Source organism: Juglans regia, chromosome 6 (genome assembly GCF_001411555.2).
Source record: "Juglans regia cultivar Chandler chromosome 6, Walnut 2.0, whole genome shotgun sequence".
In the NCBI taxonomy this organism is placed as follows: Eukaryota; Viridiplantae; Streptophyta; class Magnoliopsida; order Fagales; family Juglandaceae; genus Juglans; species Juglans regia.
The window spans coordinates 2,409,223-2,433,643 of NC_049906.1; the positions used below are offsets into that span (position 1 = coordinate 2,409,223).

At 35.6% G+C, this 24,421-nt stretch overlaps 1 protein-coding gene and 2 non-coding genes across 4 annotated transcripts; all 3 read right to left on the reverse strand.

Moving 5' to 3' along the window:
• Nucleotides 1–1,706: 1,706 nt before the first annotated feature.
• On the reverse strand, nucleotides 1,707–1,808 carry LOC118348846. Its single transcript, XR_004801853.1, has one exon. It is a non-coding gene; the product is annotated as a small nucleolar RNA Z221/R21b (small nucleolar RNA).
• Nucleotides 1,809–6,419: 4,611 nt separating this feature from the next.
• On the reverse strand, nucleotides 6,420–6,521 carry LOC118348845. Its single transcript, XR_004801852.1, has one exon. It is a non-coding gene; the product is annotated as a small nucleolar RNA Z221/R21b (small nucleolar RNA).
• A 2,002-nt stretch (nucleotides 6,522–8,523) lies between these two features.
• On the reverse strand, nucleotides 8,524–23,705 carry LOC109005397 (protein LAZ1 homolog 1-like). Of its 2 annotated transcripts, none has more exons than XM_018984327.2 (10): nucleotides 23,452–23,705; nucleotides 16,161–16,364; nucleotides 15,910–16,064; nucleotides 15,598–15,654; nucleotides 13,214–13,322; nucleotides 11,600–11,784; nucleotides 11,415–11,503; nucleotides 10,853–11,108; nucleotides 9,183–9,428; nucleotides 8,524–9,095 (listed from the first exon to the last, which is right to left on the reverse strand). In XM_018984327.2, the coding sequence occupies exons 3-10, from the start codon at nucleotides 16,048–16,050 to the stop codon at nucleotides 8,799–8,801; spliced, it is 1,380 nt and encodes a 459-aa protein (XP_018839872.1). In that variant the 5' UTR covers nucleotides 16,051–16,064; nucleotides 16,161–16,364; nucleotides 23,452–23,705; the 3' UTR covers nucleotides 8,524–8,798. The 2 variants fall into 2 exon arrangements, with proteins under 2 accessions (XP_018839872.1, XP_018839875.1); XM_018984330.2 differs by lacking the exon at nucleotides 23,452–23,705 and adding an exon at nucleotides 23,389–23,424.
• Nucleotides 23,706–24,421: the final 716 nt, after the last annotated feature.

Genomic DNA, 24,421 nt, shown 5'->3' on the forward strand with positions numbered 1-24,421 from the left:
TGATTCATTTATATCTGAAAATGAGAACTTTACCATTTCTTAAACCAACGCTGCATGATTTTCGCTGCACCAGTTCTTGGCAGTTATATCTGGACAGGCACAAGCATAACCACACAGGCAAAGATTATTTAAGTTGTGGGGGGCAAAGGAGCAGGAACAGTCGATAATCTCGGTTGTTTTCAATAAGGTGGTGGATCTGATTTGTGTGAACCATTGTAATAATCCCTAGCCATTTTGAGATGTTATGTTCTGGGAAAAATTACAGTTCTGGTACAGCTTCATATTTATAGGCTATATAGCCTTCCTTCCTGGGAAGAGCTTTGAAAGGGATAGATAGGGCTACATTGGTATTTCTCAAGCTGTGATCCGTTGGTTACAAGGAAAGGGATGTTGTGGCCTGGTTTGTGAGAGATCTGTTGGACCAAATCCTGCATATATGCATTGCTCTGGTTTTTTCTTGTGTAGCATATTTTCAAAGTGTACAAGTTGCTGGCTCTTTGGCAAAATAGGTGCCAAAAATAGTCCATTTAAAGGCAGAGATAGAACAGATTTAGCTTTCTTGAGATGTAAATATAAGCTGTTCTGGTATGATGTAGGGTGATTATTTTTCTTTTTTTCTCATAATAATGCCCTGATGTCCTAATGATCCTTCCTTTAGAGAGAGACTTAGGAGAGGTTTGGATTTAGAAATAAGTTGAGATGAGTTGAGATGATTTGTGAATAGTAGAATAAAAATTAAATTATTTATTATATTTTGTGTGAAAATTCGGAAAAATTGTTTTGAAATTTGAAAAAGTTGATTTATTTATTATATTTTGTGTAAGAATTTGAAAAAATTATAATAATAAGAAGAAATAAGTTGAGGTAGATTGAGACGGGTTACGAATACAAACGAGGCCTTAAGCCAATTGACCAATTGATTTGTTCCACTGCATCACCACTTTGATAATAGACCAAAGCACAAATAAAATAAAAAAAGGAAAAATGAGAAAACATATTACATCCCAAAATTATTAGTACCATAGTCAAATTATCAAAATTTATAATGATTATTCTCAACAACTGAGAATAATTACTGATCAAACACAACAAAAGATGGGCTTGACTACATAGATTTTCACCGTCAAGTGAATCTTTCAGATGAACAAGACGCTCGTTTTCAAAGTGATTATATATCTGAAGGAACCATCAGAAACCAAAGATTTATCCTCATAAAGAGATTAGGTCCGTTGTTGGGTTTTTGTTTTTGGCATTAATCTCACATTAGTATGAATGAAAGATGAGCAAGACTTAAGATTTATAAAAGGAAGCTTAACATCCTTAACTAAGTACACCAGTCATAAGTTTAGCTAAGCTTAGTACCTTGTGACTAATACACTTAGCCATGGAGGCTAAGCCTCCTTTTATAGGCCTTAGAATTTGTTCATTTTTCATTTCCCGCCAACGTGGGAATTATATCAAAAGTGCAAAAACCCAACAATGATTAGGTATTCTTTGGTCAAGAAGACTGCATCATCTGATCCCTTCCTCTATATCCTTTATCTGGATTCTAAAAATCATCACTTTGAAATTAAACACAATAATTATTGACAAGTAAAACAAAGGATCGGATTTAAATAATAATAAGAAATGCTCAAAAAGCATTGCAGCATAAAAACAGAAAATAAAAAGGAATATATGGAAAATAAAAAAAGGAGAAAATAAAATAGCTCAGAGAATCTTATGGGTATGAGAAAATTTATCAGCACAGGTCGATTTGAAAAATCGTCAGAGTGGTGCATGACTTTCTCTGTTCCTCATCACTGCCCTCCCCAATAAAGTTAAGGAGACGTTTGGATTCGCAGGACATTTCAATTCATCTCAACTCATCTCACTACTATTTATTACTATTCAGTAACTTTAACTTACAAATCTCACTACTATTCACAACTCATCTCATTACTATTCACAATCCATCTCAACTCATTTCAGTTATCTCAAGTCATCTTCGTTCAGTCACATAAATCTAGTGACTAAACGAACCCTAATTTTAAAAACAGAGAGAGAGAGGAGAGAGAGAGAGGATACGAAAACGAAACTAAAGAAGAGAAAGATGGAGATCCGAGGGAGAGACTGCCAGATTGACACGGAAACATATAGCCTATGGGACGCCAACCACAAAACCCTAATTCCTTTTAAGGTGCTCACGAGGGTAAAAGAAAAAATTCACATATTTTTAAGTGGTGTACAGAGTGTGAGACTTCTGTGTAGCACAACTCTAATAAATATGTGCACAAATATTAGCGGGTTAAAAATGTGGTAAAAGAATAAATTCACATATTTTTAAGTAGTATGTAAAAGTGTGAGGTTTATATATAGAATTTTAGTATTTATTGTCATGCTTTAATGAGCTTCTATCACAATATAGGAAAAAAAAAATCTATTCTTAAGCATGCAAATAGCCTCCGGATTCTCCACTCCGCCTTGTGAAACGATCGGCATGGCCACATAACCCGATCATCTAAAGATCTGCCGAAACTCCTTCAACAGCTTTCGCGCCCACTCCATCTTCAAGCACACCAGGTGCCACAATTCCCTTGCCTGAAATGTGAGCGCAAGGAGAGAACATCTATTGTGACTCTCTAAGCAGCGGCATGGCGCAAGGAGGATTGGCAGTCGACATCTTTGAGCGCTCTTGGGGGTACAGGGATTCGGAGCACCAGGACAAACGAGCCCCCAGGAGGAATGAGAACATTATCAAAGTCGACAGGAGAGGGCGAGGTACTGCGGGGTCTCTTCTCCTTCCCCTCAACTAGCGTGCTCGGGGAACGACTTCAAACAGGTGGAGTGATTGGATTCATGGGAATACTCGAATCAGAGTGCATATTAGCGGGGAGAACCAAAAACTGGGGAAGACTACCCACCGACAACAGAGCCTCCAAATAAACATCACTTGGATGCGCCGTCACCCAGGTCCGAACAATCCCATCTCAACTTCTCATTGGAATTTGGTTTAGGGCGGCCAATCGAGGCGTCGTCTACGGTACCCCAGTTGGCACGAACATAAAACAAACGCTTAACGGTATGCCCGGCCAGATACTCCCACCCGTCGTCCGATAAGAATAAAAACTTGCTAGTGTATCCCTTCACCACCATGTACCTCTCCTCTATCCGAGCCAATTCTTGAACCAACTGGAAACTATAGATATGCCGGCCCTTCCGTACTAGATTATGAGTAATAAAGAACTTGCGAGCCGTGAGGTCAGGGAAATCAGACCTGGCCTCCTCCAAAGCACGGTGCCAGATAATACGGCATGAGATCAAGATCCTCCATGCAAGAGGAGGGAATTGAGCGGGCGCCAGATCAAAGAAACTAAGCACTTCGCGCACAAGTCAGTAAAATGGCAACCTAAAGCCACATGGAAACATGGCAGGATACACCGCCACTTTAGTAACATAGCCCTTCTCATCCACTACTCCACCAGTAGGGGAAGGCATTATGAGCTCCACCTTTGAAAGGATTCTGTAGGTCGCCCTCAACTCCTCCAATTCGTCAGAGGTAACCATCAACCGCCATGAAAATCTAGCAAAACCATCTAGAAGGGAACCACCACGACCGGCTGTAGCATAAACAGAACCAGAGGGCCTCACCCATTCTACAGAACGTGAGGATTTCTTCAGGGTCATAATGGGCATGAAGAGATGATAAGGAACTTCGGAAGAAAAGTAAAAAAGGAAATCGCATAATGACAGGACAAAGACAGAATGAATACGATGGGCTTCTCAATACGAAAGGAAATCCTTATATAGGATGGGGTCGACGATCACCCTCCTGAGGTGTCATAACTCTGCATATCTCACACGTGTCCTCCTCAAGTACCAGGATCCCTCGATTAACACAACTGCTGCAAAGCATATCTACTGATACAATGTGCGAAATTAATGGCTATGAAACATGGAGCCATGACGTAGAAATCAAAGGGGCGTCACTCAATGCAGAAGCGAAACTGACGTCGTATTGCCACGTATGCAAAACGCAAGCAGTCACTCAGAGTGCGACAAGGTGGGTTGGGAATTTGACGGGATAAGGGATCAAAAGGAATAAAAGGAATTCCTCCCAAACCCATATTAGAAGAATTGGCGAGGTAATTGTAAGAGGATTTTTTTCCTAGGAAAGCCCATCAGGCCTCGGCCCAGAACTCGACCTGAATTCCCTCTTCCGCGTGCTATTTGTTTCTCTCGAGCTCACAACTCTAGAAAATTCTTCTTCATCTCAAAAGCACAAAACGCCCAAATCTCAAACTCATAAGTCCAGAAAATTCTTCTTCATCTCAAAAGCATCATATTGCTAGAGTGCTTTAAGTTCTAATTTTGCAATATTGTGATTAGTTTATATCAATTTTTTCTTTTAAAATCTAATATCAACGTTAAAAAATTAATGTGTATTTTTTATAACAAATAAATATTTAAATTATAATTAGAATTAAAATATATAAAAATGTCAAAATCAATATTTTAATAAGATAATAATAGATTTAAAGAGCATGTTAATAAGTATTATTGAAAAGTGACTAATTAAATTTATAAAAATAAATTCTTTAACTAAATTTTGTTCAGTCCACTGCTAATGTGATCTAAGTAAGGGAACCAACTCCATGTTTTGAATAGTCTGCAACCTACCATGCTTTGAATAGTCTGCAACTCTAGTGTCACGACTCCTCCAACTCCATGTTCAAGCAATGTCTCAGTGAACAACAAATCGCATCTTCGAAGAAGATTAATGTAATTTTCCCCTATAAAATTATAAATATCCCAACACCTGATAAGATGAAACCTATACTTATGTTATAAAGGCTGCTGATATACTATATGAAGTTTTCATGCTTAATCTTATAAACCATCCGTATATTCGCACAATCATTGATTCATTTGGTAGGATGGCAAAAACGTAAAGAGAGAGTAGACGCCAAACTCAAGTATAGAGGGCATGGCCTCCAGCCAAGGCAGATAAAACTAGTAATCGTATTATTGCCTCTCACAATCACACTTAGCTTACACATTGTGTCTTATGTATTGGCCAAAACTTACAGAACCGCTGTTATAATTTGCTCGGTTTCATTCGCAATTTTATCAACAGTAGCTCCAACATCAGCATCTCGGAAACTTCTCCGATTAGTACAACCATTAATGACGTTGAAAATGAGAGCTTTTCCATTTCTTAAACCAACACTGCATGATTTTCGCTGCATCAGTTCTTGGCAGTTATATCTGGACAGGCACAAGTATAACCATACAGACAAAGATTATTAAAGTTGTGGGGGCAAAGGAGCAGGAAGAGTCGATAATCTTGGTTGTTTTCAATTAGTTGGTGGATTTGATTTGTGTGATCCATTGTTATCCCTAGCCATTTTGAGATGTTCTGGGAAAAATTACAGTTCTGGTTCAGCTTCATATTTATAGGCTGTATAGCCTTCCTTCCTGGGAAGAGCTTTGAATTTTGAAAGGGATAGATAGGACTACATTGGTATTTCTCAAGCTGTGATCCGTTGGTTACAAGGAAAGGGCTATTGTGGACTTGGTTTGTGTGAGATCTGTTGGACCAAATCCTGCATGTATGCATTGCTCTGGTTTTTTCTTGTGTAGCATATTTTCAAAGAGAACAAGAAATATTACTCATCATCTCAATTCTCATCATCATCTTATCATTTTAATGAGATGATATTAAATAATTAAAGACTATTCATTTGTTTGTAAATTATCAACTAATGTCGTATAAACGATAAGAGGATGAAGAGAAAAACAAAATGAGGAATAGATTTAATGATGCCCTAATGTCATCTGTTGAATTCAATGATCCTTTCTTTAGAGAGAAACTTCTAATTGAATTGATTTGTTCCACTGCATCGCCAATTTGATAATGGACCAAAGCTCAAAAAAAGGAAAAGGGAAAATGAGAAGGCATATTAGATCCCAAAATTATTAGTACCATAGTCAAATTATCAAAATTTCTAATGGTTATTCTCAACACCTGAGAATAATTACTAATCAAACACAACAAAAGATGGACTTGACTATATAGATTTTCAACATCAAATGAATCTTTCAGAAGAACCAAGACACTCGTTTTCAAGTAATTATATTTCTGAAGGAACCATCAGAAACCAAAGGCTTATCCTCATAAAGAGATAGGTCCGCATCATGGTTAGGTCTTCTTTGGTCAAGAAGACTGCATCATCTGATCCCTTCCTCTATTTCCTTTATCTGGATTCCAAAAATCATCACTTTGAAATTAAACACAAGAATTATTGACAACAAAAGAAAGTAAAACAAAGGTTCGGATTTAAATAACAATAAGAAATGCCCAAAAAGCATTGCAGCATAAAAACAGAAAAAAGAAAGGACTAAATGGAAAAAAAAAAAAAAAAATGGAGAAAATAAAAGAGCTCAGAGAATGTTATGGGTATGAGAAAATTTATCAGCACAGATCGATTTAAAAAATCGTCAGAGTGGTGCATGACTTTCTCTATTCCTCATCACTGCCCTCCCCGATAAAGTTAAGTCTTCACATAAATCTAGTGACTGAACGAACCCTAATTTTAAAAACAGAGAGAGAGAGAGAGAGAGAGAGAGAGAGAGAGGCTACGAAAACGAAACTAGAGAAGAGAAAGATGTAAATCCGAGGAAGAGACTGCCAGATTGAAACACATATATATAGGGACGCCAACCACAAAACCCTAAGTCCTTTTAAGGTGCTTTGACATTTTTAACCCGCTAATATTTGTGTACATATTTATTGTCAGAAAATGCTATGAATCCAGATAAGTCCCGATAATATTTGTTTTAATTTAATCGTCAAGGAAGTATTTTTTTTTTTTATGGAGTTATATTTTAAAAAATATATATTTAAATATATTAAAAAATGTATAAAAAAAATTAGGATACACGTATTGAGAAGATTTCTAAAATACTACTCTTATCGTTTGTTTTTACCGTTAATTTTTATTATTGTGAGTTTTTTATTTTATTTTTTATTATTTTTTTATTTAATGATTAAGTAAGTATTTTTTAATAATATTATAAATTTTTTTATTTTTTTAAATTATATTTAAATATATAAAAAAATACATATAAAAAAAAAAAAACTAATTACAAAACCACTAGCGAAAGCTCGAGCGAGAGCTCTCAACAATGGAATTAGCACTGCACTTCTAAAAATTATTAGTTATTTTTACAGTACCGATGAGCATAGCCTCTTTTTCTATCACAATATATCATATAATTAAAAAATAAAAAACTATTTTTAAATCAATGTATAGAATACATTGAATAAAATACTAATATAATATTATTTGATTTAAGAGATAAATTTTTTAATTTAAATCTTACAAATCAAATTTTATAATTTAAGTGAGAGTATCCTCATTGATTTGGTCAAATCTATCTTCAAAATTTAACAAATATCACACTTTTTTACATTTGCATATTCTATTTAAATTCAATCCTCACATTTTATTATCCATTCACTCTTTATATAATAATAAAATATTATTTAATTTTTATTTAATTTATTTTTATCACATTTTATAGCTCTACCAATTAAATGTTAATAATAATTATACTCTAATTAAATTAATATTAAAAAATCATATTTTCAAAAGTCATCTAATGCTAATAACAAAAAATATTTGATTAAACTCATTTAAAATTATATCTAAATTTCTTAAGGACAAACCAAATAATAATATTTTTGCTTGGAGTGAGAAATTAATATTTTAATATTTGTTTGGAGTAAGAAATTAGTATTTTAATTTTTAGTGAATCAATTGTAGTTCTTCATCTTTAGCCAACCACTGTAGCAAGAATCTAAATTATTTTAGATTTACCAAATTTAATGTGGGATTTTTTTGACATCAATTATGTAAATTTTAACCAATCTTCTCGTTTGGCCAAACCAATAAGGATGCTCTAATATGAATGATGTACTCTACCCACCAACTTGATAATACAATAACTTGTAATTAAAATTATTTATGTAAATATATGTTCTAATTGACATGGCATTTGAGAGCACAAGTTCTATTTTTTATTTTTATTTTTCTAATTTTAGATCCTTGACCAAGAGACATGGCACACAATGACACATCACTACTTAAAGACCATCAGTTGCTATCCATATTCCACGCCTAGAAATATTGAGATTTTTCATTCAGTTTTGCACCAAATTAATGGAGAAAACAAATTCGCAATTGGTCTACTAAATACTTTTCCCCAAAGTTAACAAAAAATGTTTAGCAAAGAATGTAGAAAAATTATAATACCTCATTATTATTTATTATTTTATTATTATTTTTCATTTACTTTTAATACTATTCAATATTCTATCATTACTTTTTCATTACTATTTACAGAATACTTAAAAATATCTCACTACCCAAACGCAACCTTAATTTGCACATCGGACCATAAAGATTTATAATATCCAAATTATAACCAATGGTACCAAAATTTGCTAATTTAGGAAATTTAGATAATATTATACTCAAATTGGAAAAACTTTAAATATTCCTGAATAATTGTCAAAATTTCAGTGCTCTAAAAAGAGTTGATGATGGCAATTTGGCCGGCATCATTTCCTGGTCTCTCAATCCAACATTGCCCAATGCTTCTCTAAATCAGGCATCACCCAACTAAAAGAAAATCTTTTGCATAAACTGCCTTCACCCCCCCTTCTTGTGTTACATCTGAGCGTCAAAAGAACACGACTCAGTGGACGATATTGAGTTAATTCAGTGTATTTACATGATGTATAGCTGTGAACATTATCTGAATGTTCTAGCTCGAGATCCTGAGGCTTTTGACCGGTGATGCTGTCTTTTCCCATTAGACAGACCACTGTCACTGATGCTACCTTCAACAAGATTTTCATTAACTTCAGAAAACTCTCTAGTACATGAGTTCAAGGGGATAAGATAACTATCATCCTTACTGCTCCTCCTCTGCTCCTCATAGCGTTTCGCATTTTCGGATATCTGATGGAAGGTTTCATTGATTTTTGCAATTCCCCTTTCAACGGGTTCTACTACATGTGATACTGTGTACTTCATGTCATCAACAATCTGAAAGAGCAAATTAACCGAGTTCAGCAAAAGACTAAAAAAAAAAAGCAGCAGCAATGACTAAAATGAAAAGGGTTAATATCTTACAATTCCACCACTCCCAACAACCACATCACGGACACTCTGGGGGAAATTCAAACGTTTTTCTTGCTCATCATGCCGAACCAGGCGTGTTATAGTTGATCTTTCACTGTCTTGAACCTCCTCTGGATCAGGAGGTGCATCTAATGAGGCATAGTTCGCCATAACTGCTACATTACGAACACATCGTTCTCCCCTTTTGTAAGGCACTGCTGGGAAGACATACAGGTGAACCACGGCAGCAACACCCATCTATTTGTTAAGCATGAAATCAGAAGCCGTGCAAGTATAGACTCTTGAACATTCTCAAAATTAAATGAAGATTTTATCTTGGCGTGACTAACAATCAGATAATTTAATGGAAAGAAGCATAAAATGGCAAGAGGTTGAAAAATGACTTCATGCTTTATTATTTACTTAGTAAGCACAAAATACCGTGCAAAACCGATTAGTTGTATAGTATTTTGCTATTTAGAAGCCACAAACGCAAACATGGTGCTTTTGAATACTGAGATTCAAGAGATATACCATCAAATCTTTTATTGGGTGGTCTATTATAAAGGAGCAACAATATATATAGTATACTAAGTAACAAAACCCAAAACAATAAGCATACAAAACAAGGAATTGCAAAATTAGTATAAAAAAAAAGGTAGTCAGGACACAACTTTCAAACCATAATTCACTCGAACAAATGATCATAAACATCCAGGATTCCTCGATGCCAAATCTCCACTTGGTACTAATGCTGTAATAGAATCCCCCAACAGCCATAAAAAAAGATTTAAAAGAAATCTATGCAGTCATTTTTTTGATAAGCCAAAATTACCCAAAACTTATCAAAATCTTTCATATGGACAAAAGAGCGTTCAACAAAAGCTAAAACCTTTTTCCACTCCTATTCAAATAATCGCAGGAGTGAAATTTCAAAAGAAACTTAGTAAATCCTTAAAATGGTAAAAAAATAAAATAAATAAAGCTTCTAAAGTCAAAGCAAGTTTTAAAGTGATAGGGCATATGTCATGATCAAGTGATTGAGATACACTGTTACATGAGAATCTTATCTTAACCTTACTTGTTTGATAACTTGGAGTATGCTTGGAATTTTATTTTGAGCTCCTATTTTCTATTAATTAAATTTGAGATATACACTTTTATATCGAAACCCTCACACAAGGGTCTCAAAATCATCGAAAAAATACCCCCAAAGTTGACAAAAAGCTTAATCTCTTTCAATTTTATGATTCATGCTTTTAGAATATCTGCATCTCAAAGCCTTTTTTTTTTTTTTAATAAGTAAAAATAAAACTTTATTAATAGAAAAAGGCATAGCCCAAATTGCCCAATTACACAGGAAGTATACACAGTATACGCCTAATTACTAGTGCACTAATGATGGATGCATCTCAAAGCCTTTCTTCAAACCAACAGAAATCCCAGCCCGTTTTCACCAGCTTCAAGTTTCAAATTAGATCTTATATATGTCAAATTTTTTCGAATGCATACTCTGCATTTTGTGCCCCTATACATTAAACTCCATATTGCAAGCACACTAATAGCAAAATGAAAGGAATACACAGTAAAACTGTTGGTTTTTTTTTTTTTTTAAATAATTTTGCCTATAAACATTTTTGTGAGGAAAAGAACAATAATCATGGTGTTTTTTAAATGCATACCTCAATACAGATGATGTAGTCTTGTATCCGCGTTTTTAGCTCCTGAGCCAAAGACCCTTTAAAAACTCCCATCGAGAAAAGAAATGCGATAGCAATGCCTTGCCACCATGTCAGGAATACAATTGATTTGAAAGTCAGAAACTTTGCCAGGGGTTTAATTGGTTCCAATTTATCTTTAATAATGGTATAGAACTGTAAAAGGCAATATAGAGCCCATGTCTGACTGAAATTAAGAACAACTGCCAAGTATGGATAGCTGCAAACAAATTAGAGACATTCAGATAATAGCAACAATAGAAAATTACTGCAATGCAAAACATAATGTAATTCTCAGCAGCACCTTTAATAAACCCAAACACGCACATATATTTCTCATATGTTCACTTACAAATAGACATGTAAACATGTGTGTGACGTGCCCATTTGGAGACGTATCTATGTATGTGCATGTGTGCGTGCATGAGTATGTTTGTGCGTGAGCGTGAGCGTGTGCTTGTGCATGGGTGTTGTACGAATGTACAAGCTGATCAAAAACTTTGAATTATTGATAAGGATGTCTGACCCGTATCTCCATTCAAACTTCCCTTCTCCATAAACCCCAAAAGCTTCTAGAATCATTGCCAGCAGTGCACAGATCATCTTCAGTATCATCTGGAGATAATATTTCAGTAAGCACCAAATAGAGGCTTCGAAATGCAAAAGAAAAGGAGCAATGCGATAATCTTCCATAAAAAAGTGCACACATACATATTGAACAATGCCAATTTTCACAGCATTATAGAAGTTAGGACCAAGATACCAATCTCTTAGGACAAAATTTAGTGGAAAAGGATGTTCTACAACTCCATAAGTATATGCTTCTTTCAAAAGAGGTGTGTTGAAATCGATAAGCCCTTGATTTTCCATAAACTCAATTGTCTTTTCCTCACCACCTACAGGAAGCAATAGATTTTTTCAAAACAAAAAATGAAAATAATATCAAAGCTCAATAGTCAATAATACCATCTAGCTATTACAATATAAAATTTCAGAGGTAACAAGCTTTGCTCCTATTCAACCACATCAGCCATTCTCCCATTATGCTATTACATCAAAATTAAACAATATATGTAACTAAGTTAAAAAAAAGTAATAAAATTAAATGAATATAATATGTTTAGTTCAGTTAGTAGTTTTCATTTAACTTTAGTAATATTTTAGTTTTCTTTATTGTGTGTCCTTTAGGTTATTCAACTCATGCCTTTTTAGGCCTTGTTTGTGTATACAAATATTCTCAATTATTCTCATGTATTCTCGGATATTTTCAGATATTTCCTTCCCAAAAATCACTCAAATACAAAACACTTTTCAATTTTAAATCTTCAACTTTTTCATTTAATCATTACAACTTTTCCAAACTTCCAAACAAAATACAAAAAAAAAAAAATACAACTTTTTTCCAATTTCAAAACAAAAATTATATTAAAAAATTATATTCAATAATATTTTAACTTTATAATATTTTTATTCAAAATTTTCTCTCCCCTTTCCCAAAACCCTATAAAACATTTTAACTCAAAAAATTTAACTACTATTCACAAACCATTTCACTATTATTCACAGATATTCTGAGATATTATAAGTATCCAAACGATCCCTTAGTCTTGTAACCAATATATTCATTTTCTTTATTAGTAAATTTTTTTTTATAAATATTAAGGAAAAGGCATAGTCCAAATACACAAGATGCATATAAGAGATGGCACGCGTATTTAGGAGTTAGAGATAGATACAAAGAAATCACGAAACCAATGGGTTCATAAAAGATATTGAATTTTTAGAAGCTAGAGAGCCTATAAGTTAAGACTTCTCGATGGCCAGGTCACATTGGCATACTATATAAAGAGCTCCGGTCTCTTTCTCCCCTCAAGTGAAGTTTGTGAGACTTCTCATTAATAACATAAAACAAAGAGAGCAACAGGGAGACAAGATGTTCAATCAACTTACAGAGAACAAGGTACTAAATTAGCATTCTGCTAAAAGTTCTATTTACTGTGTGATGGCTCAAGACCATGCTAATTTAGTTAAATGTAATATTTTTCATTTAATAATTTCGTTAATCTTATGCAGCACACATGTTGACGATTAATTACATTAATTTCAAGAACTTCATAATTTTAGTTATCCAATCCATCAATTGCTTATGCCACACAAAAGCATGCATGGGGAGGATGAAATGAAATTATAATGGAAGAAAGGAAAAGGAAAGAATAAAAAGTCAACACCGTTAAAGACTTATGGTTTCATATCCAACATAACAAATTTAAGGGACAATGATTGTCACCATTCGAAAAAGTATATAAGCACGATCCTCGAACATACCTAAGCAGGCTATCAGGTATCTCTCAAAGCAATATAGTGCAAAAGCCTCATAGCAATCCCGAATAACTTCACAGTTGAAGGCAGCATCTGAGTTTAAAAGTGACAAAAACTGCACCCATACAATTAGTTGACAAATGAATACTAAAACTACACAGCCATACAGGCTGAATTTCTCATACCATGCAGGCAAGCCTATGACACAACATGCATGAATAACACGGTTTATGAACATGTGAACAGTCAAGGTTGTCTTGTAACATATAAAAAATCCAATACTATGTTCTCAAATTCAGAAGCATTTATGCACATATTGTTCATTAGACTTCATTTATTATGTTTTTCAAAGTTTTACACAAAAAAGAGACAAGAAAGCAATCAGATGTTGTAACATACGGGTCCTAAATTAGGACTTAGAATTATTATTTTTATAATTATTATTATTATTAATTAGTATTTTTATTATTTTTAAGTTCCGTTTTGAGATAGTGATTTTATTTGATTGGGTTTCTTCCACTGTCTACACCCCGTATATCCATCTGTTTGATTTCCCAAGTTTGAATAGTTTCCTAATTGGAAACCAATTCACCCGTCAAAAACCCTCCCATAAATCCTCTCTTTTTCCTCCCAATATTCCTTTCATCAAACCAGTAGCACCCTTGCGGTCAAACCCATCCTCACAACAACCCCCAAGTTGAAAACAACAGCCTCGTAGCCTTCCTCATAGCAAACTGAGACTCTCTCGTTGGAAAACAGGACAAAGCACGCCGATGGTAAGCCCTCTTCTTTCCCCGTCGTTTTCCTTCTCTCTCTCTCTCTCTCTCTCTACCAGCAGTGACTCATTGGCTTGTATATTTCATTCTGCCACCGAAAACCACCACAGAGAAGTCGGGGATACCACTCGGTCACCTAGAAATTGCCGCCAATCACTTTCAACCACCCAAACCCACCGTCTCAGCCGAGCTACGAAGTAAGATTGTGGAAGCAACGTTAAGAGGTAAGTAGCATGATCAAAATTTTATGTTTGCTGTAAATTATTCTGATAAGATACGTTATGATACGTTACACAGTGATAACACAGACCCAAGCATGTATCACTACATGATATGATACATTACATGGTGGCTGGTGCCACAAACCAAGCATGGTACACCTCATGTTACGATATGTATATACGGTCTACAACAATTGGACAGATGCACATATGTAATGATGGCCACTAAATAAGTGAAAGACAAGATGAACAAGTCATGTATGATTGATAGGAAATGCATGGAGTCAGTCACTCATGCATCAGGTTACATGAAATTCCATGATTTCGTTAATTCCTCATATGTTACGATACATTAAGGTTTTCTAAATTAAGCCTAATGCTAAGCTAAGTTTACATTATGATGTGCTATTACTAAGTCTTCGACTCATGTTTTTTTCTGTTTTTATGTTTTAATGTCCCAGACGTTGATTGCATGGACACAAAGCTGGAGGGCTAGAAGTAGATTAGTTTCAAAGACTTGAATAAGTGTTATTTCCACAAAGATTTAGTTTATGATTAAAATATTTGAACAAGTGATCACCACATAGAACTAGTTTATGCATTTTTCATTATGTTTCAGCTTTATGTTATGAAAGAATGTTATGCTAAGTTAGTTTGATCATTCAATAAATAATGTATTTTCATAACTTCGAATCTCTTTTTTGGGCATTATATTATGAATGTACGTAACATTCTTGATCTACGGGAAGGGGTGTTACAGATGTCTCTCAAAGCAATTTAACATAAAAGGTCCATAACACTCCAGATATTTCACTTTTTTGTTTTAACCTACGATTGACCTCAACTCCTTGATGCAAGAGAAAAGACCAAGCAAACATATTTTTCACAGTGGAGTGCACCTTCAAATCCAACAGTGACAAAACTGAAGCACAAACATTTCCACAACGTAAAATCAGTTCAAAAAAAATGTAAGTGCTAGCTACATATTCTATTAACTGAGTCTTTTCCCAGGAAATATGGACAACCAGATGCAAATATTTTCATGTTTTTCAGAACCTCTAGCATTCTCCAATAAAGGGCGATGAAAACATAGTAATTTTAACAACATACAACTTCTTCACTCCACACACACACACACACACACACACACATATGCATTTCTTCACTCCAAGGAAACCAATGTGATATTAAATTGCTAATTTTATAATCATAGGACATGGAAAGGTGGGCGTATTAATGCAAATAGTGCAGGATGACACTCTTTTGAAGCATTGTAAATGTTGATATATATTGAAAATATTAGAAAAACTAGCAAACTTATCAAAAACATTGAATGAGAAACAGAAAAACAAAATGAAGGGGGGATAAACATAAAAGGTAGCATCCATCATACCGATTCCAGTGCATAAACAGGAACCATCAGAATGAGACCAATTAGAAACTTCTGCTCCTGAGATTTCCAACAATTAAAGCTCTTACTTTGGATGATCTTGTTAAGAGAAGTTAATAACAATTTATGTACTTAAATAAGATATATGAAACTAACCAAGCCACAAAATTATACAAGTAACCTTGTATAATTTTGTATACATAAAAGCAAATGAAAATAGTAATATAGTACAGGGGCTATATGAATACACATCATAGCCACATTAATAATAAAGAAAAGTAAAGTAAATCAAACAACTAAAGGACTATAAAGAACCTCCGGCTGATTATAAGCAGCTAAATGCTCAAAGATAAGATACGTGGAGAGCACCACCGCAACAGCTACAAATATACTTGCACTGAAAATAGGCCAACTGGAGAATATTGCAGACTCAGCACCCAGGTGAAGCAACCACATTTTCCCCGATCCGCCTGAGGACTCAACCAGAGGAAAAAAAAAGTGAATTGAATAGAACTATATAATAAATTCTACTCAACACGTCAATAAACACAACATGCTAGTTTTACCTTGGTTGAAAATTTACGTCGTAACCCAAGATGTTTTATCAGTACTTTCTCTTGTGCCACCTTGTTTACATTTTCTTTGAGTCAACTATGAAGAAACTCCTTGCTCCCAAGAGGTTTGATATTTGAACAGAGGAAAGCTGGCCTTCTTGCCTACTTGTTTGACTTGAAAGGAGCCTTGTTCGGCAGGTTGCAGGATCTTGAAGGCTGCATTGAAACAAGAAACCATTAATCAAAATAAATTATAGCATGAACCACCAGAAAATTGGAGGCACGCATCTATTGTTTGGGAATGGGAAACTGCAAACCATTATAGTTAAGAAAGTAACTGTATTTACACATTTGTATAGACATTGATTGAAAGAGACATATTATACATGCTAGAAAGAAATATAAGGTAGTTCATTTGTTTCAAGTAATATAGTAGCCCTAACACAATACATGAATTAGAAAGAAGATGCTAGCCATCTATATATCTAAAAATTTGAATCACTGTTCGATGCTCAACTAATCTAGAAGTCAATAACCAACAATTTCTCAGTCCCTTTAACTTGTACAGTTTTTTTCCAAAGAGCAAGATAAACAAGCAGCTTGAACTTTGAAAGATGGCAATCCAAGTATCAATGAGCTATAGCTCTTTCCCCGGTAAGAATGTTCAGAGGGTGTCATTATATGTTCAAAAATGCACAGCTGTGTATATAACTTACTAATAAATAATAAAAAAAACAGAAAAGGCTAGAGTCTAAAGGCCCAAAACTCAGCCTCATAAAGTCCAGATTCCTTAATGATCACACCTCAACTTTTAGCAAAATGTAAGCCACTTATCTGTACCAACAGCACACATACAAGAAGTATAAATAGGACTTTATGAAATGTAAAACCCTTTTTCATATTGACATTTAAACACGTATAATAAACAATGAATAAAGTAACATACAAGAAAGCGACGGCAAAAGAAATCTGGCCAAGTAAACAGAACTTTCCCAAACCCCATGCAACTAAATAATTTCACCCTTGAAAGCAAAACATTTCTAATATGGAAGCTTGTTAGTCCGAAAAAGAAGTCCAAAGTTACAAAATTGCAGAGATCGGGCTTGCATATGAACATCTACAGTGGAATCTAGACAATTAAAAATGCAACTCCAGAAAATAAAATATGTTTTGATTTATTAAAACACCCACTTGTTTCCACTAATGACAAATAAAATTATCATAGATCTATTATCTGTGACTTATCAAAAATAAATAACTTGATCTATGACCTGCCAAATCATGCGTTACTTTTTGGGTGCAACGAACATAGTGTTCCCCACTCCATCTTCCACACATATCCAAATATCCTCCGATCATTGATCTCATCATTTCAACTTAAAGTTATTATCCTTCCAAAAACTTTTTTTTTTTTTTATAAGTCCTTCCAAAAACTATTACTTTCTAGAGCTACTCATGATCTATTTTATCCAAGGGATTCAATTAGCCATTAGACTTCTTCCCAACGTTGAAATATCTGATTGTAGTAGCTTATAATCCGCCAAAGCATCATCACTTCAGTATTTGCAAAAGAAAAAATCATCATTCACTTTTCAATAGGGGAAACATGGGAACTATACACCATCTATTAAATGCACATACTAGAAGGCTTAATCTGAAAATGGCCCCCATGAGTCATTTACCAACCGATCAGTTAAAAATTCAAATCAAAGTAGAACATGGATTCTACTGTGATACAAGAAGACATCTCAATCAAATGGCTTGAACTTAAGCCCACTAACTATCAGAAACATTAATCACTGAGGGTTATGATATTTTTCTTAACGAGATGACATGCAGGTTTCACAATTTCCGTGCAAAACATTAGACCTTTATCTCATAATAAGCCTCACAAGAAGGCCCAAATAAGCGAGTAAAGTACTCGATAGCAAATTTCAGTGGTTGCATTCCAAAAAAAGAGAATTAAGAGTTTTAAACGTATGGAACGAAAGCAAGCTGACGCAGTTACTTAGTTTACAACAATTTTCCGGCTTGTTTTCTTTTTCCTTCTTATTTGCCGAAAGCAACACCGAAGTCAATCATCAAATAGAAGACTTCTCATTTCACCCATCACCCTCAATTTTCTCAGATTTCAAAACTGCTGTTAGGAAGGTTCTTCACCAGCAACAAACCTACGGTTCTCAAGGAACCTTACTTTATCCATCTAATCGAACATAACCATATTCTCCCTGTTAAGGCAGCAGCAGTATATTCCAAAGAATATTCTGGCAAATCTCCTTGTAATAGAGAGAATATTTTCCCTAGCTAGGTGTCTTGCTTTGATTGGTTCTGTTGTAGAATTCTGTTAAGGAATGCACCTATATATTGCTCACTGTAATGAGGTTTCGATATATGAGAAAACACAAAATATTGAGGCAGAGTATCTCTTTGGCTTTTTCTCAAATAGTGCTCCTGCACTGCTTTTCCTTTTGCTTTATCATGGTATCCAGAGCCTAACGGACTCACGTCCTCTTCCTTTTGTCGTCTTCTTTATTTTTCTTTGTTGTCTCTTCTCATTCTCTTTTGCTTTCTTTTCAATGGCTCCCTCTGATAAAACTACCAACAAAAACACAAATCTCTCCCTTCTTAACTCAGCCACGCATTTCATCACTATTAAACTCACTATCGAAAATTTTCTTCTATGGAAGGCACAGATAGTGCCGTTCCTAAAAGGGCATCAGTTGTTTGCGTACGTTGATGGTACTCTTCCTTCACCTCCAGCCATCCTTAATGATGCACCGAATCCTGCCCTTACTCAATGGGTTTTGCAAGATCAATTAATAGTTTCTACTATTAATTCATCTCTCTCAGATTCGGTTCTAGCACAAGTTCTGGATTGTGCTACTTCTCGTGAGATATGGACTACTCTGAATAATCTCTTTGCAGCCAAATCTTCAGCTCACTTAATCCATACTAAATATCAACTTGCTACATTAAAGAAAGGTTCTGAGTCTATCTCTGATTACTTCAACAAAGTTAAATCTCTTGTAGCAACTGTAGGAGCTGCTGGGCACCCTGTGCCCGACTCTGAAATGGTCATCTTTCTTTTAGCTGGGCTTGGAACAGAGTATGAATCTCTGGTAACTTCACTCACTACTCGACCCGATATTCTTTCTCCCCATCAAATTTTCAGTTTCCTCCTCAATCATGAATCCCGTCTAGCTCATCAAACCCAAGCTCTACTATCGGGTACTAACCTCACTGCTCATAATACAACCAAAACCATGGGGTCTGGAAGTCCACATAAAGGCCGTGCTATTTTTTTTCGTGGTAGGGGTCGTGGTCGACACTCTGGACGTAGTCTGCTTCCTTGGCCACGCTCTCCTCAAACTCTTCCTACTCAATTTCCTCCACGCACAGACAACAGACCCTTGTGTCAAGTGTGTCACAAACCAGGTCACACAGCTCTTGACTGCTACCATCGGTTCAATGAAACTTATCAATCCACTCCATCTGCTCCTCCCACTGCAAATTTCACCTCATTTGCGCCATCGCCGTCTCCTAGTACTGCATGGTTTCCCGATACTGCTGCCTTCCATCACTTTACAGCTGATTTACAGAATCTTAACTTGGAATCGTCTACTTATCAGGGTCCGGAGCAAGTAAGCATTGGTGATGGTTCCAACCTCCCCATTCATCACGTTGGTTCGGCTCAAGTCAACTCTAGCAATGGCAAATTTCTTCTTCATCAACTCTTACACGTTTCCTCTATTTCTCGAAATCTTCTTTCTGTTAGACAAGTTTGCACTGATAATAAAGTTTTCTTTGAGTTTCATTCCTCTTTATTTTTTGTGAAGGATTCATGCACCCAGGAAGTACTTCTTCAGGGCCACGTTGAGGATGGAATCTATGTGCTTCGGTCCGATGAAGAGCCAGTTTCTGTTTCTCCCAAAGCTTTCCTTGGCAATCGCACAACAGCCCAACTATGGCACTCAAGGTTGGGTCATCCGTCTCCACGGACAACTTCACTCACTCTACGTCGGTTTCATCTTCCACTCAGCACCTCTACAGTTTTACAACACTGCCCAGCGTGTTCTTCGGCCAAAGCACATACTCTACCTCATCCCCCCTCTCCTACCAGATCTACCTTTCCTTTTCAATTGTTGTTTTTCGATGTATGGGGTCCTGCTTCTATCCTGTCTACCAAGGGCTCTCGTTATTTTCTTTCAATAGTTGATGATTACTCTAAGTTTATCTGGTTTTTTCCCATGCAATTAAAATCAAATGTCAGTACTCTTGTTATTGCATTTCTTAAGTTTGTTCATAATACTTTTTCTTCCAATATTGTTTCGGTCCAAACAGATGGAGGGGGTGAGTTTCGACCTCTTCATTCAATTTTTCAATCCTATGGGATATCTCATCGTATTACCTGTCCACATTCTCATCCACAAAATGGAAGTGTGGAACGGCGTCACCGTCATATTGTAGAAACAGGCCTGTCCTTACTTTCTCATGCATCGGTTCCACTCACATATTGGGTCGAAGCATTTCAAACCGCCACTTTTTTAATTAATCGTATGCCTACTCCCATACTTCAAAATCAATCTCCCTTTGAAATTCTCATGGGAAAAATTCCTGACTATTCTTTTTTTCGTGTGTTCGGATCTTCATGTTGACCCAATTTACGACCATTCAATAATCATAAATTAGACTATAGATCCAAGGAGTGTGTTTTTATGGGCTACAGCCCTGATTATAAGGGCTATGTGTGTCTACACATTGCAACGGGCCGAATATTCATCTCACGGGATGTAATATTCAATGAATTAAAATTTCCTTTTGTCCAGTCCATTTCCTCGCACTCATCGGTCCAACCCACTCTCACTGACCCGCTGCTCCATACTTCACCTCAAGCCATTACCTCTCAACCCAATCATCTCAGCCCAAGTCAGGTGCCGGCCCAATCTATTCTTCCTTCTCCTTCACATACCCGTAGCCCTTATACTTCTCTGCCCCGTGCCCATACTCGACCCAACTCTCCTACAGGTATCTCAAACCCTAACCCTTTATTTTCATCTCCCACTTCTTCTAGTCCCGCAAATCTAATCAGCGCCGCACCCTTCACAGAGTCATCCTCTTCCGCTACTCAATCCTCTTCTTCATCTTTTATTCCTCCCACCAAACATCCTATGGTCACACGGTCTCAATCCAATACATCTCGACCTCTTCATCGCACTGACGGGACTATCCCGTGGCCTCCATCTAAAACCACGGCCTCATTAATTCTTTCTTCTCCATGTGATTCCTCTCAACCCACGGTCCCTGAAGAACCCGTGTCATTCACTGAAGCTTCTAAACACTCTGAATGGCGTCTTGCTATGGCAGCCGAAATTGATGCACTCTTGCACAACCATACCTGGGACCTAGTTCCATCTTCCCCATCATACAATCTGCTTGGTTCGAAATGGGTCCTAAAGACTAAACGGAAGGCTGATGGTACTCTTGAGCGACGAAAGGCCAGACTAGTTGCTCAAGGATATCATCAGCAACCAGGACTCGATTACAGTGAAACGTTTAGCCCTGTTGTTAAACCCACCACCATCCGTCTTTTACTCTCTCTTGCAGTGACTTCAAACTGGGCTCTTCATCAACTGGACATACAGAATGCATTCTTGCACGGGGAGCTTGAAGAAGATGTGTACATGAAACAGCCTCCTGGCTTTGTGAATCCGGATTTTCCCCAACATGTCTGTAAGTTAAAAAGGTCTATTTATGGTTTAAAACAGGCACCTAGAGCCTGGTTTGCAAAACTCAGTAATAGACTACTTACTCTAGGGTTTCAGTGTTCTCGTGCAGATTCTTCATTATTTATTATGAAAACTGAAACTGCTTGCATCTACATCTTGATATACGTTGATGATATCATTGTCACTGGGTCTAACTCTGGTCTTATTTCTGAGTTTGTCAAATCTTTGAGTACTTATTTTCCTGTCAAGGATTTAGGATTGTTGCATTATTTTCTTGGTATTGAAGTTCATCGAACATCCGTGGGTCTGTTTTTATCTCAGTCAAAATATATTACTGATTTGTTGACACGTACCAATATGCACAATTCGAAATCTGTCAACACTCCAATGTCCTGCTCGGACAAACTCACTGCCTTAGAGGGTTCCACCTTTGAGGATCCTCAATGGTATCGTAGTGTGGTCGGCAGTTTACAGTACTTATCATTCACTCGTCCAGATATATCATTTGCTGTAAATCGAGTCTGTCAATACATGCATTGTCCCCGTGTTCCTCATTGGACTGCTGTTAAACGCATCCTGCGTTATCTAAATAATACTCGCCATTTAGGATTGTGTTTCTCCTCTATTTCTTCTTCTATGTTGACTGCATTCTCTGATGCTGACTGGGCCGGGTGCCCTGATGATAGACGTTCTACGGGTGGTTTCTGTATATATTTTGGGAAACATTTAATTTCATGGGGTTCCAAGAAACAACCCACTATAGCTAGATCCTCTACGGAGGCTGAATACAAATCAGTAGCTAACACTACTTGTGAGATTCTTTGGTTGCAGTCACTATTGGGTGAACTTGGAATACACTTTTCAGACCCACCAACACTTTGGTGTGACAACATTGGTGCCACATATTTGTCAGTAAATCCAGTCATGCATTCTAGAACAAAGCATGTTGAATTGGACTACCATTTTGTTCGAGAAAGAGTTGCAGCAAAAGCACTACGTGTAGCCTTTGTGTCCAGCAAAGATCAGCTAGCTGATATATTGACCAAACCACTGTCTACTGCGCGGTTTATACAGCTTCGATCAAGCCTCACCATGGCTTTGGTGCCGCTTGAATCGCGGGGGGATGTTAAGGCAGCAGCAGTATATTCCAAAGAATATTCTGGAAAATCTCCTTGTAACAGAGATAATATTTTCCCTAGCTAGGTGTCTTGCTTTGATTGGTTCTGTTGTAGAATTCTGTTAAAGAATGCGCCTATATATTGCTCACTGTAATGAGGTTTCGATATATGAGAAAACACAAAATATTGAGGCAGAGTATCTCTTTGGCTTTTTCTCAAATAGTGCTCCTGCACTGCTTTTCCTTTTGCTTTATCACTCCCAAACTACTCGAAATTCATTAGGAAGAAAGTTGAAACCCAAGAAAGACAAAATAAAAACCCTAGAATATTAATCGCACACCAACGAACAATATTATGTACGCTAATCGGAAACAAACTACAAAAAAAAGTACGTACTTTTTTCTCTTTTCAAATAAAAGGTCATAAAACGAAATTCAAAATAGGGTTTTTGACACCAACCTCTTTGCTTGAGAAATTTCTCGCGAAAATCAACTTTCCGGTAAAATTGAATGAAAAGATAACATTCATTTGGGACGCACGCACGAAAGGGAAGAGTAAACTGAATTTTGCTTCGTCAGTTGGGAACACTGTGCACGTAAACTTCCTTCTCTCGTATTCCACAGTGTTAGGCTAGTGTCACGGTAACAGCAATCTGGTTCTAAGACTGTTTGAGGTGTTGATCAAGGCGGGCGCTTTCATCTTTCGGAGGGTGCGAGCTGCTGTGGTTTTAAAGACGCTCGTAAATTTTGTAAGCTTTATACGAAATTTCATTTCCACGCAAGCATGTTTACGTTGCAGCAATTTGAGACCAGGAAAATGCTACATGCCCCGTTGGGAGCTCCCGCGGGAGCCTGTAGTATTTTTTTATATATATTTTTTAAATTTATTTTTATATAGATCTTTTTAATAATTTTAAATATTTTAAAAAATAAAATAAAAATTATAATATTATTTAAAAATATTTTCTTAATTACGAAGTAGAATAAAAATTAATATTTAATAATTTATATTTTACTTTCTGATTAAAGAAATATTTTTTTTTATTTTCTGATTAAGGAAGTGTTTTTTAATGATTTATTTTTTACTTTCTGATTAAGGAAGTGTTTTTTAATAATTTTTTTTACTTTCTGATTAAGGAAGTGTTTTTTAATGATTTTTTTTTACTTTCTGATTAAGGAAGTGTTTTTTAATGATTTTTTTTTTACTTTCTGATTAAGAAAGTGTTTTTTAATGATATTTTAAATTTATTTTATTTTTTAAAAATATTTATAAGTGTAAAAAAAATCTATATACAAAATAAATTAAAAAATTACACATAAAAAATACATGTTAAGCTCAACGGGAGCCCCCAGCGGGGGCTGTAATATGACTATTTTAAATATTTTAAAAAAATCATAATATTATTAAAAAATATTTTCTTAATCATGAA

Excerpts from the sequence above, each read along its gene's own strand:
- LOC109005397 (XM_018984327.2), bottom strand. The coding sequence starts at position 16,050 with ATGTGGTTGCTTCACCTGGGTGCTGAGTCTGCAATATTCTCCAGTTGG. Across the intron at positions 15,655-15,909 it reads CTGCTTATAATCAGCCGGAG|GAGCAGAAGTTTCTAATTGG; the intron begins GTTCTTTATAGT and ends TGGAAATCTCAG. Across the intron at positions 11,785-13,213 it reads ATACCTGATAGCCTGCTTAG|GTGGTGAGGAAAAGACAATT; the intron begins GTATGTTCGAGG and ends TGCTTCCTGTAG.